Source organism: Falco punctatus, assembly GCF_963210335.1.
Source record: "Falco punctatus genome assembly, chromosome: 2".
Lineage (NCBI taxonomy): Eukaryota > Metazoa > Chordata > Aves > Falconiformes > Falconidae > Falco > Falco punctatus.
Genome location: NC_137581.1, coordinates 26,568,281 through 26,586,812, shown reverse-complemented (window position 1 = coordinate 26,586,812; position 18,532 = coordinate 26,568,281). Strand labels below are relative to the sequence as shown.

The window sequence follows — 18,532 nt, the reverse complement described above, 5'->3', positions numbered from 1 at the left end:
GTTGAATAAAACATGAAATTAGGGATGAAACTTGTATAATTATGGAATGGAGATTGTGACATACCAATAAACTGTTTCACAAGCTGCAATTAACATACCAATCCTTTCCTCTACTCCCCATCTCTCCCCCAGCCCCAGAACAATCAAGTTAGTTTATTTGCTTCAAAAGCTGATTGATATACTTATCTCCTAAAATGTATACAGTATTCTAATAAGATTCTCAAACATTGGCTTTAGTTCATTTTGATAATTGTTTAAAGAACAATCATTCTAAATAGGAAGGCAATGAGTAGGGGCAACAAATTGAAGTGTTGGCTGTTATTCTGCTTTTTAGTCTATTATCAGGAGTTTTCTAATTATGAGGAAAGTATTTTGCTTACCATTGTTACCTTAAATTAGATATCTGACATTTAGCTAACTGTATTTCCACTTGCTATAATCTTTGTAGGGACCTCAGCATTTCCAAAAGGCAATTTATCCCACCTGTTTTGTTCTGCTATGGGAGTGTATATATCTAACTTTCAGTGCCCAAGGCAAAATGAATTTAATTTCATCTTATCAGATATTGATACCCAAAATGGCTTTCATCAGATCTTTGCTTTCTGTGAGGTCTATTATGCAAGATCATTGCCTATTCACAAGAATCCTAAATATCTCTTACAGGCTTTGATTTTTCACTTCTGTTGATCAAAGTATCTTTAGTAACTTCTCTCCGTGTACTGACAATCAAAAGAGTTGCAAAACACACTCTGTAACCTCTGTTTTAGTTCCTGAGACCACAGGAAATACAGCCACCCAGGCATGCATAATTTTTGGTATAAACATAGCATATCAGAGAGGATTTCTTAAAATAATTGTTTGTTCCTAATGATAATGGGAATGTTTTGATGAAAAGTTCATTGAAATGAAAAACAATCACTGAATTCTTTGCATATTTTATTTTTCTTTTTGATTTCCAACTCACACACATCTGGCATATTTTACATCTTTGCAATAAAACATGGTTACAATAGCTTAAGGAATTTATATATCCAAAATATTTCACCATGATCTCAAGATGAAATGAACTTGTCTTCCAGATGTTCAATAGTCTCCCAATTCTAAGCTACAAACTCAAGATATTGCTTACAGACGGGTGATGAATAACTTAATCATTACGTTGATCCCCATGATTTCAGAATCATAAATACAAACAACAATGAAGAAGGAAATTCAGTGCTAAACTTACTAATACAAGGTGGATAACAAATAAGTAATCACATCAATAAATAATGATATGTTTCTGGTGCAAAGTGCCAATACAAAGAATCCATTATCTTTTTAAATAAATGACTGCAAGTGAGTGTAAATTCTGAGAAAATTACATTCCTGTTACATGCCTCATAGCCCTACCGACACAATATGTACATCTATGACAATACAGTCACCAAATATACAAAGAAGAAACATGAATTAAAGTGTATATACCCCTGGGTGTGTAATTTGATCAGTACAATGTGCAGAAAATTATTCCAATAGTTATCATTACAGTATTGTAAAACATGAAGTGCCTTAGTTTGAGTGGCTTCAGGTGAGATTTTCAGAAGAACCAAAAAGAATAACCTCAATTACCTTTACAATGAAGCTAAGGCTGTCAAATAAACTAAGCTGCTCAGAGGAAAGATAAAGGAAAAAATCACTGGGGGCTTTCTTGCCCATGATTTGTATGCCAAATGTTAATAATCCAGAAGTATAGCACTTTATCTGTATTGGAATTTATTAAGCATTACAAAGCATTAAACTGAACTTCCCTCTTTGCTCCCTTTCCTTCTAGTCTTTGAATTTAAAAGGGAGGAATTCAATTTCTATTGTATAAATATGGCAAATGATGGCTTTTTATCCAAATGCTTCATGAGCAGAACTCCACTTAAGAGGGGTAAAGTTTAGATTCAAAAGGTGAAAAAACATGTGTTGGTGGAAATGTCAAAATTACTGTTTGCGCCCAAATTCAACCCTTTAACACAAGCTGTACCCTTAGGCAGATCTCCAGTTTGATTTGTGTGAATGCACCTGTTCCTTCAAGACATCAGGTTTAAAGTACATGCAAGTTGTAACTCCACAATAAAATTAAGAAACAGTTTTGTTCTTTATACAAGGTTTTACTTTTACAAAAGTATCCCTTTAAAGTTAAGATGTGCATCTGATGTACAAAGTATCAAACGTATTTTTTTTATCTCAGCTTGAAAAGAGGCTGGAGATGGGATGCATGTTAGGTTCAAAGCCTAAACATTGAAATAACTGGACACAAGGTTCCCCAGAATTTTCAAAAGTCTCTTGTGGCGCATCCTACTACCTTTTCTCAATAAACAAAGATATATGAAATAATTACCAAAACATCTCCTAATTCATATAATTTACATGATACAAGCTTGCTTTTCAGCAGCTGGTGTTCAGTTGTGAAAAAACACACAAAGTAAAATGGTTGCTGACTACAATGTACAGCTATTGCTGGGTGTAATGGAATGTACAACGGAGGTCAATGCAGACGTGGTTTTCCACCAGAGACTACACCTTTCATTGCAGCACTTGTGCTCTCAGCTTTACCTGGGCTTTCAGTTCTTCATTCCGCTTCAGTATCTGTTCTGATGCTCATAATGCCACCGGTTAAAATCTATATTAAAAGCTACAATGCTGCCAGAAGCCATGCCAGTAATCAGAGTTCTGAAAAAGATAGAACAGGCGGTCCTGTTAATCCTCTTTTACCTTCCCAAGCAATGGTTTACCATAAACAGCAAAAAAGCTAAAAGAATAAGGCTCTTTTTGCAACACTGTCTGAAGATTAAGCTCATGGGTAGGATTCAGTTTGCAAACGAGACGCTACATTTAGGTGTCGCCATATGAGCCAAATTTCCATCTTCCCATTACAGGAAGGTCAAGGGAGACCTGGAGGTCCATTCAGGCACCTTCACATAAGTAAAAGCATCACACCGTTTGACACGCTCTCACATACCCTGCCTTGCCTCCAGCTGCCTCTCCAGAAGGGTGTGGGTTTTCACTGGGTGCTTTGTCATGTGTGCCACCCCAGGTACGTACCTCAGACCTCTAAAGCATCTCAAACAGTACTAACTAACTACGGGTAGGCAACTGAATGAGACCCCAGTCAGTACCCCCAGTGCAGCCTGAGACCAACCCCCTGCAGGTCACTGGGCATGTACTTTAGAGTGAGCTTCATTGTCCTCTAGACTCCACAGGCTGTAGCAAATAAATTTTCATTTTTATTACAGAAGTTTGTTCCCGTAGCTCACATGAAGGCACCTTCATTTAGGTGTTTTAGAACCCAGATGCCTAATTTCAGGCACCTTGTGCCACTGGAGGTACCCCAGGACAGCTGACGTGTCTATGCTGGCTGGCAGCTGGGACATGGGGCTTGGAGCACTCTGCACTTGGGGCTGTGGCTGGGATCAGCTGGGTATCCCATGGCCTCCCAGACAGAATGAGATGCCTCTGTGAAGACAGCTGAACCGATCCCTTAATTACAAGCTGATCCCACCTTGGTACTCCTAAAAAGCTTCATATTGAAATGTAGCCCCATATTTACGCTGTTCTGGTGGCAATAGCTGAGGTGATTTTCCAGTTATCACATATCCTCCAATTCTGGTAGCTGAGTTTTAAAAGGGAATTAGATATCTATCACTACTTCTATCAAACTATACAAAAGCTGTTTTCTGCTTAATTATGTGACTAAAGCTAAGCAGGTACTTAAAGCACTTTGCACAGCTGGGGCTTCTCAGCCTGTTATTGCAATAAGGAATAGAGAAAATAGGCTAGCTGAAATTTTTTGCAGTGTAAATAAATCTCTTCAAACAGAGCACAGTACTGTATGCATAAACTGGCAAAGCTCCAGAAGTGAATAGGCCTGTTCCAGTTAGTTAGTTTCAATTAGACTAAATCTGAGACAAAAAACTTGTTTCAAGTCATCTACTTATACATGTTTTTGTTGCTTTTGTTGCTTTGCGAAATGGGTTAATATCATCGGAATGCTGAAAAGTGTAAGAAAAAAAAAAAAACTTAAATGAATGCTGCATGATTTTTCCAATATCCTATGAATTCTTTGCATGTCATGAGTTTGTATATTAATAAGAAATACAATACTGATGCATGATGTACACAGCAAATCCACTCATAATCCTGCATAAATGCAACATATAGACTTTCATTACAATCACAATAGAAGACTGAGGGATCAATTTCATATATCTTTGACATTTACAGTGGGAATTTTAGTGCCACAGCAGTGACTTCAAAAATCTTGGCTTCTACACCACATCCCCATTGCTCAAGAAGGTCAAAGGAAAGGATCACACCCACTCCCAGTGGATAGATCCACTGATAGTATTACACATTATAGTCTAGATGCAAACCCAAGTTCTCAAGCTCTACATATGTGAAAATCAGAAATGTACCACAAACTTTTGTAATGGGCTTTAAGGCACTACTGCACTCGGATCCAGCCTGACCGTTCCTATGTGCTTAAGTTAATGTAATTTTGCTCATACTTTGCTAACTGAGCCTTTGTCTTACTGACTTCAAGGATATAAGACCTCATGTTACTTTACGTGCTTGTGCTGTGAGACTTAGGGATCGGGAAAAATGCTGAGTCAGACAAATCAACAACAACTGGGGTAACGGTTTTGTACCGTATCCTGTTAATGACTGCATACCATAAATTCACACTTCAATACAGTTCATGGAGATGTATACTTTGTGCAGTTTTACCATTTACATATAAACATTAACGACAAACTCACCTCTGATCATGAGACAGATCCATAGCTCTTATGCCAGCATCACAGCCAGGGTAAATATAGAGCTGCTTGAAGTCACAGGCCTGCCACACTTCCACTACACCATTGTCTCCCCCTGTTACCAGGTTCTGCCCATCACTGCTGAGGAGGATGGCCTTCAGGGGGGAAAGACAAAACCCAAGCACACAGTCAGCTTTTATGGAAACAGGTTAATACTACAAAAAATTAATAAACTTATAAGCATTTCTTTTGCTCTGGCCACTTTAAATTTGAATAAAAAGGCTCCCACTCCTCTTCTTCCCCAATCAAAAAGTAAACCAACAAATGTTGGGTCTCCAAATGTAAAATTGTGTGGTTTGAAACATGATATATAACCAAAAAGCTGTTTAAATGAATCTGCAAAGACTTGAGTTCAGCACATAACATTTCAGTGTTTGTCTCACAATAGTCGGTGCCATCGCTAACACTTAAAGCAAAGCAGCGATCTGCATTCCTCATGCTGCTTCAAGTGCTAGTGACAGAGCAGAGCCCTGAAGGCACAAATTCATGTCTTGGCTAATAAATGAAGAATGGACTCTTTTCAGAGCATTTTGTTTTAAAGATATATTTCCCACTGAAATTTAATTCCAAACAAACATTCCAGGAATCATGTGGGATCATAAACAATTTGTTCTTATTTATTCTGGAAAAGCTCAAGTGCATTTTTGCATTTGGAGATGGAGAAAAGAGGATCTGTGTCTGAATATGACTTAACCAGAAGGCATCAATTTTTACGCATATTTCCTTTAAATCACAGGGCAAATACATTAAATTTGTTTTAATACATAAAGGTGAGACACAACAAATGTTTGTTTGCATTTAGATTTACCCTGGTTGAATCATTGATCTCCATCTGAGCTAAGAGTTTGCCATTAATGCTGAAATTGCTGAACCGTCCTCGTTCATAGTAGATAATGCAGTGACCTTCACTAGATACTGAAATTAAGCGAGGATACAAGCAGTTTTCTGTTCCTTCCAGGGCTCTCAGCAGATCTCCAGTAATTGTGTGTACCAGACAAGGACCTTCTGTATATGAAAACATAATATATCATATATTTACTACTTATACAAACTATATATGCTGTGCACAAAAGCAATGCATAATACACATTTATATCACATTTGTCCTGCATAGAATATAAGGAGATGTAATGTTTGGTTAAAGAATTTAAAATATACAACAGAAGAAGAAATGCAAGAGCTAGCATATTAAGAAAATAGATACAACATGCCTAAAATTGGTAGTTTATTATTTACATAAACCGGTAGGAGTCTTCCTTGATCTACCTTCTAAAATATTCTTTCCTTTTACCAAGCATTCAGAAGCCTCAGCCTTACTGCTTTCCTCCAACAACATGAACTCTCTTTAGCCTGCCCATTCACATTAAACAGATGGGGCCCTATCAGTGACTAGTAGGAGCAACTCCCAGAGGGCATATAATCGTATCACTGCATATTTCCCCTATAGACAATGGCAGTCCCTGTAGGTCCTCTCTCCCAACGAATATGTTATATGCATAAATTTCAGTCCTAAATTGTTTTAACAATGGAAGTCATCTGACAGCCAACAGTTACTAAGATGTCTGTACTATTAGAGCTTTTAGGAGACCACATTGTAACTGCTATTACTCTAGAGAGATAATAATATGAGATTTTAATATATTTTTATGACTGCTGATGAAAGAAAAAAACAGCTATGAAATCCTCAATGTACATTTTAAGATGCAAACCTAGGCTATTTCCATTTCAAGATCTGTGAGAAAAGCTCATTTGAAAGTGAGATCTGTATTCCTACTAAGAAAAAGAGTCTCTTCTGTGGTAAACGTAATGAGTCATAGTAAATACTAAATGTTTTCTTTTATGAATCACAGGATACTCCTGGACAGCAAAGTAATCTCTTCCTTACACAACTGGCTCATGACCCTGAAAGTAAATTCATTCTGGCAGACTCAGCCACCTCACGTTAAGCCCTTCTAACTACCCTGAAATTCACAGAGCAGCTGGGTTTGCCCAGGTAGAATGAATCACAGCATCAGTGCATTCACCCATGAGCCCTCTGGTATAGGTTTTCATCTGTGTTTGCATAAAGCCTTATACAGAGTGACCTCAAGCCTGGCTGGGTCCATGAGCTACAACTGCAATGGAATTAACTAATGTTCTTAAATAGTTGAGTTTCAGCTTTGGAAATACTGAAATGCCAGAATGTTACATGAAGTGATGCCTCCACCTTTAGAATAATTACCGTTAGATCTTTCAAAATAAAAAGTGTAATGCCTTCACAGCTGAATTGACATGGACAAGAAAAGGCAAAAAGAAAATCTGATTTAAGATGTTACTGTAAAGACATGCAGACTGACCACTCCTTTTGTGGTTTTATTGGATAAGAACGTGCAAACATCAACCTGATGCACAGGATTTTTCTCAGAAGAGTCCTATATGCGCTGTCTCCCTGCCGCAGCAGGTTCTGGAGCACCATGTGTGTTACCACGTTGCCACAGCCAGCTCCAGAGGGACAGGCTCCCCACGAGGGAGCACAGGCAGCACTCAGGCAGGATGGCAGAGCAATACAGCACTGCCACGAAATGCAACCTAAGAAACTGGAAAGGGAGTGGAAAGGACAGAAACTGAAGAAGCAGCTTTAAAACAGGCATCTGCTGGAAAGCAGAAATAAAACCGGGTTGGTTTTTTTTTTTTTCTCTCTGCATTTATATATGGACTAGAGTTCGACGAGGAAGAGCATGAGGAGAGTAACTCAGAGGACAGACTGGGTATACATTTCTCTTGATCAATTACAAACATATTCTGGATTTGATGTAAAAGTCTTGGGTTCTCCAGTAGCTTTTACCTCCAGAAATATATGTTACCAAAACGTCATATACTTAATGAAGCAGAAGATAACTGAGTACAGATTCCAGCTACTTTAATAAGATAAGACCTGCAAAAGAATAGTTGAAAAGGGTACACTATTACAACAGTAAGAGTGTATAAAGATGCCTTAAAAGATAAGAAATAGCAGTGCTGCAAGAAAAACTTTAGGTTCAGTGTCACTGTACATTTTTTTCATAAATGTCTTGACTTCACCTACGACTGTTATGTAGTATGTCATTACGAGAGTTAATGACCCATTAGGATTTCCTGTTAAAAATGCCTTTACTCAAAAGTTTCACACTCAGCTTTGAAAATAAATGTTGAGCTCCGAGGCAGTATAAATGGCGATAACCCAGGAGCTCAGCTGTGAGCAAAAGCGGGCAGAACAAGCATCGCAACCTTCTTAACCTCAGAAGCAGCAAACTTTTTAAAAAGGAATATGAGGATATCCACAGAGATGAACAAAATGGGCATCACTGTAGACAGAGAAGCAAGTGGCTGGATGTGGATGTAGGCGTGGAGTGGAAATGAGATAGGAAGATATGTAAGGAAGAAGAACCTTAAGGAAGGACAGGGGCAATGTAAGGAAAGCAAATAAGGGAGAAGAGATAACGTAGCACAAAAGAGAGAGAGAAGGGGGAAGAGAGTGAGGCAAATAGGAAAGGAAAAAAGACGTGCAGTTTGCCAAATTAAGAGAAGAAGCTGAACAAGAGAGCGCAGTGGGAGAAGAAAAGTGGACATGGAATTAAGTGGGAAAGGAGAAGGTGGACGGAACAGGTAAAATGGAACAAATAAAGGAGAAACAGAACACAGAAAGATGAAGCAAACATTCATTGAGGCACGTGTTTCATTTACAATGATTACCAGTTATACAGGAGACTGCTGCAGGTTTGGAAAGGTATTTTGAACATTCGTATTGGCAATTGTTGGGTACTCTGGATTCCACAGATAACTAACAGGGAGAAAGTGTGAACAGATGGTTCAAAAAGCTTAACAGAAGAGAGGTAACAACAAATCTGCAAACTCCTCATTATTTGGAATACCTCACAAAAAACCCAACCAAAACCCTACTAGACAAAATGCTGTCCACAGATTCAAAACCAGACAAACTGACCCTGCCTCCCTTGCTAAGGCTGAGTTCAGTCCTACAAACTGCCATTCAATTATGGTCAGGGTGAAGAACTTGCAGCTGGCCCTCCCCCAAATACAGGTCTCTACCAACAAGTTTCTTCAAGATCAGTAAATGTCATTATGAATTGTTGTACAAATTTTTATCAACTACTCTCCCAGGTCCAAGGGGGAATAGCAGCACAGGCTGGAAGGAACAACCAACTTAATTTGTGTTCAAACCTTGTAAGCCCTGATAGTAAATAATAACATTCAGAGTAAACTGTTGCAGATTCCCCCAGAAATACTACACGTCTTAGTAGAGGAGGCTTTAGATAATTAAAGTATATGTAGCTTGAGGGAAGACTGAGTAGTACTACTAAAAAAGGCTCTAAAACTGTACAGACTTAAAGCATAAAAACATTTCTGACCTTTAGCACCACTGATAACAAGTCCCAGCTCTGCACAGACCGACACGCAGACAACTTCATGGTCATGACCAGTTAGAACAGCGCGAGGAGCTGGATAATCACCTGTAAAAAAAAACCACATGGGAATTAAAACAAAAAGAGCAAAGAACAGAGGAACGCCAAACGAGATCTGTTCCACCAACAAAAGAACTTTGCTGCAATTTGCCTGAAATCAGTAGCATCAAAGAGAGGTGCAGTGTGGTTAAATATCTCATACTTAGGTTTCTGAGCAAAATCAATTCAGATCTCATAGTTTCACAGGCAGAGCTTCCCAATTCATACTCATTCCCAACTCATACATTAACAAAAATGTTAATTCAAAACCAAAACTTCCTTGGTTTAGAAATTATGGACTGTGCGCTGTTTACAATACACAAATTATAACAATACATGACAGTTTGATTACCTAAAAATATTGAAAATGTGTATTTCAGATAAAGAACACGAAGTGTGGTGGTATTAAAAACAGCTGTAATGTAAAGGTCTGCTATCGGACCTCTATGCCTCCAGACTTCTGCTAGGAACCTAAAGAGCAGCATGAATTGAGGGTGTTCCTGTATTAATGGTCATAATTTCTTTCATGAAACTGGGGGTCAGAAAAGAAGAAAGGAGGGACAGGACTGTACTAGAAAGATACTACTGTTGCATAGACATTACTGGTTCAGAGACATACTGAATGCTTACAGATTAAAATTATAGCTAAAGGTGGTTATGGGTATACATAATGTTAAATATATCACCATGGATAACTGTCCCATTTTTATCCCATTTAATTTATTGAAGAGTGGGATAGACTACTCCCTAAATATTTATTTTTTCTATTCAGAAGTGAAATGTATTTTATTTTGAGTTCAAACAACCGGGCATTTATGGAGTATTTATATGACAAATAGCAACATTTCTGTTGTTTCTAGCAATAACAGATGCTGACATCTTAACGGTGAATCGCCTATATGAAGTAGGGAATTGCTCAGTATTTGATATTGCTTTGCCAGGCAAAGAAAGATAACCAGTAACAAAAAATTAGCAACTTGCTAGATAACATAGATTTCAGCTGGTTATATTTACTTTGTACAAATGAAATATAGAAAGCTGGCAAATTCCAAAGAACTGGAGTTCTGCCAGTATAGTTCAAATACTTTAAAAGGATAAAAGAAATGAGCTAGGGAACTACAGATGAATTACTGTAACATTAATCCTATGCAAAATAACAAAATGGTTAATCCACAGTTCTGTCAACAAAGAATTGGAAGCAAAAATCTCATTAATGCCAGTCACCGTGCTGTACTGGAATAGCAATCTTGTCAAGCAAGCTTCTTTGTTTTTAACAGCATGAGAGGTATAGTTGATAAAGATGGCTGTGTTAAAATGGCCTCCATGTATTTTTTTCCAAGATATTTGTCTTAGTACTACAACATTTTGATTTAAACCTGTTTTACGTGGAACTGAATGTGGACAACATGGATGGCATAGAAGCGGGTTCAATGATAGATCTTAAAAATTTTCTTCCATAGAAAGGTATTTACTACGAGTTACATATTCAGATACAGGAAATTAGGGTGTCCAATTAGGAGCTGGGAATTGATTCTTGACAGAATCCTAACCAATTATGCTATCTACAGGATAATACAAAATCTTTGCTGGTAAGATATGGTTGTGTATAAAACTGGTACAAAGATTCACAAGCAACCATATGATGAAGAGAGGAAGAAATTATTATAACATTCTCTGCATTGCTTAGTTAAACAGAAAGGTAGCAAAATGTGGTTTATTTTATTTATTTTGAATACAGCCAGGTGGAAGGCTGACACTCCTGGACAAGCACAAGCTCTGTTCGCTGGAGAGGAGACTGTTCTGGAAGGCAGTGAGACAGAGAAGGATTTATGGACCCAGAAAGGAAAACTCCCTCAACACTAACTTTAAATGCAATACCCTAGAATAGCAAACTGGAGTCGAGAAATATCTTGCTACTGTAGATAAGAAAGATTAAAGTTTGTACCCACATTCACAGAAATGAGCTCTAAAGGAGGGTCATACAACTGATATAGAGAATAAGGCTTAAGTGCTTAAAGGGTTTTCTCTCTTTGCTGCACAGGCAGCAATGCAGTGACTTGACCACTGTAGCTGGGAGTCACAGGCGTAAAAGATGTCCAAGCGCACAAAAATTTATCTTGCAGCTAATGGCACAGCAAGGTCCAATGGGTGAATGGCTGCACACATTTCAACCCTGCAATAAAATGCAGTTTCCCAACTGGAAAAAGGGTTAAACACTAAAATTAAAAAGGGAACTACCCAAGTAGCTACGCAATATTGGCATGGGCTTCTGAAAGATATGCATTAGGAATGGAGGTTTTCACAGACTTTTGTGGGTCAATGAATTAAGTATTTCTTATTGCAGACACTCATATTATATAAACCTGTCAATAAATTAATGAAATGGCTATCCGGGTATGTGACTTGGTAGGATGTTCCAGACCTTTCTTACTTTAAAGGAGAGAAATATTCTGACTTGCAGCCTGAACTTACTTCTGTCTACCTCGTATTTCTTTGTTCTTGTGTCAGCACTGTCCCTTAGCTTCAGATCTTCTCCCCTTCTTGTGTTTTCCCCACTCATGTACTTACAGAATAAATCAGCCCTCTCAGTTGTTCCTCAGACCAAACTCTAAAAGACAGAGTTTTATTTTTATAAAAAATGCCTCTTTTTATTCATTGTAGCAACCCATTTCTGTGCCTGTCTAGCTCCAAGTTGTTTCTTAAAATTTGGGTAGCCAGAACTACATAAAACAATAGTCCTTCAAAATTTAGTGTGAACCTACAGTACTTCCTGCGGAACCCTACATAAATTTGGTGTATTTCACTATCTTTCTGAACCAGCTGAGAACTACCAACCATGGATTCACAGACTCTTTTTGGACCCAATAGTACAGGGTGGGTCAGTTTACCTGGTCCTGTCACTGCATTGTATAGACACTTCCCTACCTCTAACGAAAACAGCTACACCAATAAATCCTAATTTCCCAATCTTTAATCTAGCCTGAAAGAAAAGAATCTTTCCGGTCTGGAAACTGAAGATGTGAACTGAAAATTGGGCTTTACTGCTAGGGAAGGATAGATGTTGGAAAATACAGAGAAAGATGCTTTTTGGATATCATCAACCATTAGCTGTATTTGGAGATTTAGATTTTTATCATTGCTGTTGAGAATCCCACTTCCTTTTGAAGTTGGATTTTTGTTCGTTTGTTTGTTTGTTTCAGGTACATAACAGAAAAATGAAAAGAAAAAAAAATCACCCAACTAAATACAGAATTTTCCACTTCCCTCCCCCCCACACACTATATGTCCTCCTGGAATAAAGAAGAATTATGCCTAAGGGTCATCTTGGCTTAAGCTCTGATCACAGAGGTGTATACAGCAGTGTCATCAGACTGCAAAGGTGAATGACTGAAATTAGATTTTTTTTGAGGGAAAAGAAATAACACAGTTTTCAAAAGGGTATTTTCCTCAGGGTTTCCTAGGAAAACATTATAATATCATGAAACTAAAATGTCAGAATATGAAAAATGAGCATATTTAATTGACTACTTGATTTATGAAGGAAAATGCTTATAAGAAGCAATTGCACTGAAACATAGATCTTTGAGTTCTGTTTTTCAGTAAATACAAATTAATAATGGCATATTATTAGTAGTAACAGTCCGACAGTAATTGAAAATGGGATTTTCCCCCTTAGGGCTCTAAGAAAAAAATATTCAGTGATACTTTCTACAGGAAAAGTTGTGGCATGGGGAAGAGAACCTCAGTCATATTACATTTTATTTTTAAGGACAGAAGTTGTGAACGCCAGGAATCATTCAAAATCTAACAAAATATTCTGTCACTGTCACATCACCACTGATAGATGCAACAGAGGTCAAAGGCTGCAGCTCTGAGGGAATTGCAGGTGAAAATATCCTACCTAAGAACTGAGATACCATCACTGTAAACTCCCTGTAATTTCCCCAACGGAGCACCTTTGAACTGAATTACTGCAGGGCAGAAGGGAAAAAAAAATAATAAGCTGCATTGTATTTCCAAGCAAGTAAGTTTTTCTACAAAGTCTGAAATTAAATACCCTTCTCTCTGAAAAATATAATGCTTAATACTACTTTAAGGTTATTCTAGAACAAACGGTGCTCTAGCATGGCAAGGAAACAAAAGAAGAAAAGAAATAGAACAGTGTTATTATTTCTTTCATATTGTCCTTTTCCAGGAATTATGTACAGATTGCTATGGGGACACACCTAAGAGCCTTCTGTATATAAAAAAAAAAATGAGACCACAAGGCAAATTTCAGCTATTTCATCTCTGACTTTGATGGCAGCAAGTACAAGACCATAGCTGAATTGTTTGCTGAAAATAATTTTGTTATTTACTTTATTTTTGAGGGTATACTCATCAGAAAAAAACTTAGAAAATACTACGGAAGTGAATACTTTCATGGAAGTGAAAATGTAATAGCATTCTTGAATTTTTACTGTCAGAAAAAAACATCCTGGAGTTTGACGAAAAGATAAGGCTACGATCAATAAATAGGAATATTTCAAAAGAAGAAATAGTCAATAACAATGTCCACAACATGAAGGAGCAATGGTTGTAAAAGAAAGACTGCTGACAGAAAAATATTCATATATTCAAAATATTCTCAGTTCTGGCAGAACTGCTTTATTTGCTGAGGAATGTGAGCAGCACTGTATATATCTACAAGCAATACACCCATTTGAGCGGATTTCCAGGTACCTTACATCCATCCAGACCCTAAAAGGAAAAATACAGTAGACGAGAGGTCAGTAAGGATTTGCTATGTCTCTTCCTATTTCTTCCACTAAATTGCTTTGGGAACTTTGGCAAATTGCTGAACCACCCTGCACTGTACAGCTCCCATGGGGTGTGCAGCAAAGCATGGGCGCAGACATCTGTTGATAAAATGCTAGATATAACCCCATCCGTTCAGGTGTATTGCTGGCACATTTACCTTTGTGCAGCAGTCTTAGGAGAGAGGGGTCTTCAGCTACCAGAGTAGAGATGGTGCCAAGTAAAAATTACACACTAGTTTTCAAAGTGCTTCTACTCTGGCAGAACAGCGCTAAGATACTGTGTTTTAAAAATTGATACCCAGATTGTACAAACGTACAAGTACCATAATAACTCTAAACAGGCAAAGCAGATTGCGTGTGTGCCAATGTGCTTGCGCAGGACCTTCAGACAGCCGTCCAGTCCACTTGGTACAGAACATACTGGTGGCTATTTTTAAACCGCTGCCCTTTCAAGGTTAAACTAGGGCATATTAAAATGTAGAGGGATATAAAAGAATAAGTAAATATGCTGAGTTCAGAATAACTACTGTTTCAAGAGACAAACTCACAAACCCTTCAATGTTCACCATGTAAAAATGTTTCAAAAATATGTTATGTAAAATGAACACATAAAGGAATACTTCATGACAGACTTAAAAAAAGTGCAGGTTAACTTGAGAAAGAGCGCTTGCCCTCCCTTTGAGGTACATACAGAATATACTCACTGGGATAGGACAAATTGTTAGCACCTCTGAGGATTACATTATAATGCTAAACAAACCCAGTTTAGGACTGATAGACACAGGTTTTTACAGTGGTCAGCACAGTTCCCGTTAGAAAAAACAGGGTTAACTCACACCTCTTGTGACCATCTTCTTGGAAGCTACAATAGGTAATGAGAAATGTCAAGTCCCGAGATCAATGAAATTTCAGGCTCTAGGGACAAAACAGGAATAGCATTGATCCTTTTAAAGAACACCAGTCAGAGGATGAATGTAATATATTGCACAGAAAGGCTCAAGAGGATAAGCGGCCAAGTCCAACATACTTACCTGACAAAAAATTCCATCAGCTTTTAGCACAAGCTGCCTACCCTTCCCTTCTTTCATGCAGGAGTCTGATTCCAATTAAAGTGTGCAAATTAATTTTTATCACTTCCAAATTAGTTTCTGAATTTGTGTCTGTTTCAGATGAAAGCATCTGTCCCTCACTTTTCTGCTGTTCTATCATCTACTTTGGTATCTGTTCAAAGACTCAGAGATAATTCTCAATTTCAAAGTCACTTGTTTGAAACAGACATTCAATAAAGCAATCATAAAATATAAAAATAAAACAACTATAACGATACATGTTGAACTCCAGGGCATATTATGTACTCTCTTTGCTCCTTTTTGTGATGACTAATACAGTTGCTATGTGAGAAGAAATTTGTATACAAATTAGAGTTCAGCTAAAACAAATCCCTATATACCATAAAGAGAAAAAAAATTGAAACACAAATTGTCAAACTCTATCACAATAACTTTTCTATTCAATCCTTAGAACTGCAAAGATTTACATTTTCCAGATCACTTCAAAGAATTAAAATAAGCAAACTAAGTCCTGTGATTGTGCCAGGTCTTCCTAAGAGAAAACAGATTCCTTTCACTGTTCTTTCAACCACAGCAGATTTATATAATGTGGTCATCAACTGCATAAGGTGCAGATCTGGATTACCTATTGCAGATGGGCAATTTTGGCTTAGAAAGTAGGTATCTGACCCTGGTGAGATGACTAAGCTTCATTCAGTTAGTGTTCCTTCCAGAGGCAGTACTTAACTAAGCAAGGATCAAGAAATAAGGGGAGGCTCAAAATCTCATAAACATATATAAAAACCTGCTTTCAACTGCCTTTCAGCCTGAAGGAATTCATGCCACATCTCCCACTTTCCAGGAGCATCCCCAGGCACCAGCCTCTAGTCTAGGCTGGAAAAGGACATTTTCTGTCGCTGCTATTGGAGCTCAGCAATTGTATAGCCATGAAACCAAGTTTGTTGGACCAGGGAATGTACAAGTAGGGAGATTTGCCCTACATACCGCTGTTGAAGGTATGTACTCTTGGTTCTTGATTTCTGGATCTCTTTCTATTTCTATCCAATCATCATGTCGCATAAGATCCATAAACAAGAGCAGAGAAAATAATTTTGCTTTCCACCAAAGCTGGAGGTTCACAGGGGGCCCCTCCAACATTAATTTATAGCCTGATAGTCAGCATATGCTTGTGAATATGGGAAAGTGGGTTTGAATTCCCCCAGTCTCTGGAGGCTGAGAACTTAGTCTCCCACTTCCTGGACAAACATTCTAACCAGAAGGTTTTTCACAAGCTATTTTTGAAAGCTAATCCATAGAAAACATTGTATTTAAAATATGGTAAAACTTCAGTCTTCTAATACCAATTGTGAGAAGCGTTAAGAAATTTTGACAAGTGAAAAAAAATGGAAACTCCTTTTTGATGCTTATTGTAGAATAAAAGTGATAACTTCATAGATGCATTGACTGGAAAAAATATTTTAAAATCATAAAAATGAAGATCATGCTTTCACAGGCGCGTTTTCAACTACTGAGTTGGAGCAGTCACTTGCAAGAGTCTTATCCAAGACACAATTTTTCACCATTCTCTTTAAACCAGAGCTGGTTCTGTATTTCCCACAGACAGAGCTGAGGTCACCCTCTGAGCACCTGTTTGCACTGGTATTTTTATCAGAAGGCTCTACACCAGTCTGACAGGTTAGGTTATTGACATACATGTTGTTTAGTAAAAATTTCATCTAACTCATGGATTCTAGAATATGGAATTTTTAGCAGAATCAGTAAAGGGTTTGTTCTGACAGGTTTTGCCCCAGATTATTTCACAATAAATAATTCTGCTTGCTATGTTTTCTAATGAAATGCTAGCTACATTTTTCTGTACAAATGTTACATTATATAAACTATTTAGGACTTGCTCCCCCTGCCCCGCAATTTCCGCCCCCCCCAACATTTTCTGAAACAACTGAAGTTCCTTTTGGTAATTGGATGCATTGAAGCTGAAATTGATAATTAACTGTCTTTCAGCTTAAAAGATCATTATAAAGTCAAGCATCTAACCCAGATAATTACTATAGCTGACATTTTTCTTTAATTTCTTCACCTTCTTACAGTCTGTGGTATAAAATACCTTATCTGTGTCTCCAGATGACAGCTTTTAAAAAACTAAGCCCCCTTTTCCCCCCTGAAAATATCATCTGCATCTTTCTAAAAATTCATTCTAAAGATGTTAACTAATTGGATTTGACCTACAGCGAACATCTCACTTTCATTTTTCCCGCAAGGTAAATCCTAATCTTCTACCAGTAAGTATAGAAGAAGAGTAGATTAGGAAATATTTATTTACTACTTCAGCAGCTTTAACTATGTAAAACTTCAAACATATTTCCATAAGGATTGTTGAGAATGCTTCACTCCTGAAAATGAGTATAGAGGGAATCTACCATACAACAACTGTCATCTGTTCATGGTAGGGAACAGATTCCAGTAGTAATTACTTCAGCAGAAAGATTTAGTAACTGTGGAAGTTTTAAAAGGCAGAAGATCCGTCGGGCATATAATCACTCGTGATCTATCTACTGATGAATGTTCATGAAAAGTCAAAGTAGCTGTTAATAAGGATATGCTTACAACACATAAGGTTCTGGTTATAGTACAGTACTAGTACATAATTAGCACACCCATGATAACTTTAATGCCGTGAGTAGTGATAGCAATAATAGTGATGACATCACACTTCCTCAACATGAGTCTACAACATGCCTACAACATGAGTAGTAAGAAACCTGATCAATACTTTTCAAAGCTACCACAGTGGACTTGGGTATTTAATCTTCTTGAGATCTGCTACCTGTGCCTGTGAGATTACATTTGCCTGGACCTGACTATCATCTGCAGTGCAGTCTCCCATTAATCTAACTATAAGGCCTTTTCTCCAGCAAAACAGCGCCTTATCCACATAGACATAGAGACAAAGAACAAATAATACAATTTGGGTTTGTTTTCATTTATTTCTGTCAGCCAACTGATATCCTTTCTTTTCATAAAATTAAGGCTCTCCATGGCAGACACTTCCAAAGTTACACAGCTAAGATACTAAACGTGAGATTCCAAGAAGTTACACTTTCTTGCATTCAGACATGTTCATGATGACAAAAAGGTATCAGAACTAAAATAAATCTATCAGCAAAAGAATTGGAGCAGTTTGTAGGGAGATGCTAATGGCAAGGCTGTCCAAGCCCCATAAAATGAAAGGAAGTAAAGAAAAAGTCTTACATTTTTTCTTTAATGAAAGGAGCAGGAGAAAGCTCTTATTTTTTTTCTGACTCTTGGCATAGAAATTACTAATACTTGATATGAATCACACA

The 18,532-nt window shown here is 37.6% G+C and overlaps 1 protein-coding gene across 12 annotated transcripts in view; it reads right to left on the bottom strand.

The window, feature by feature from the left end:
* Positions 1-854: 854 nt before the first annotated feature.
* NBEA (neurobeachin) overlaps positions 855-18,532 on the bottom strand; it is a 534,050-nt gene continuing 516,372 nt past the window's right edge. For all 12 annotated transcript variants that reach the window (XM_080377534.1, XM_080377536.1, XM_080377535.1 and 9 more), the window contains 4 exons: positions 9,230-9,331; positions 5,653-5,849; positions 4,788-4,939; positions 855-2,700 (listed from right to left, as the gene is read on the bottom strand). In XM_080377534.1, coding sequence (XP_080233660.1) covers positions 2,610-2,700; positions 4,788-4,939; positions 5,653-5,849; positions 9,230-9,331 — 542 coding nt within the window. In that variant the 3' untranslated portion in view covers positions 855-2,609. The remainder of the gene's footprint in view (positions 2,701-4,787; positions 4,940-5,652; positions 5,850-9,229; positions 9,332-18,532) is intronic.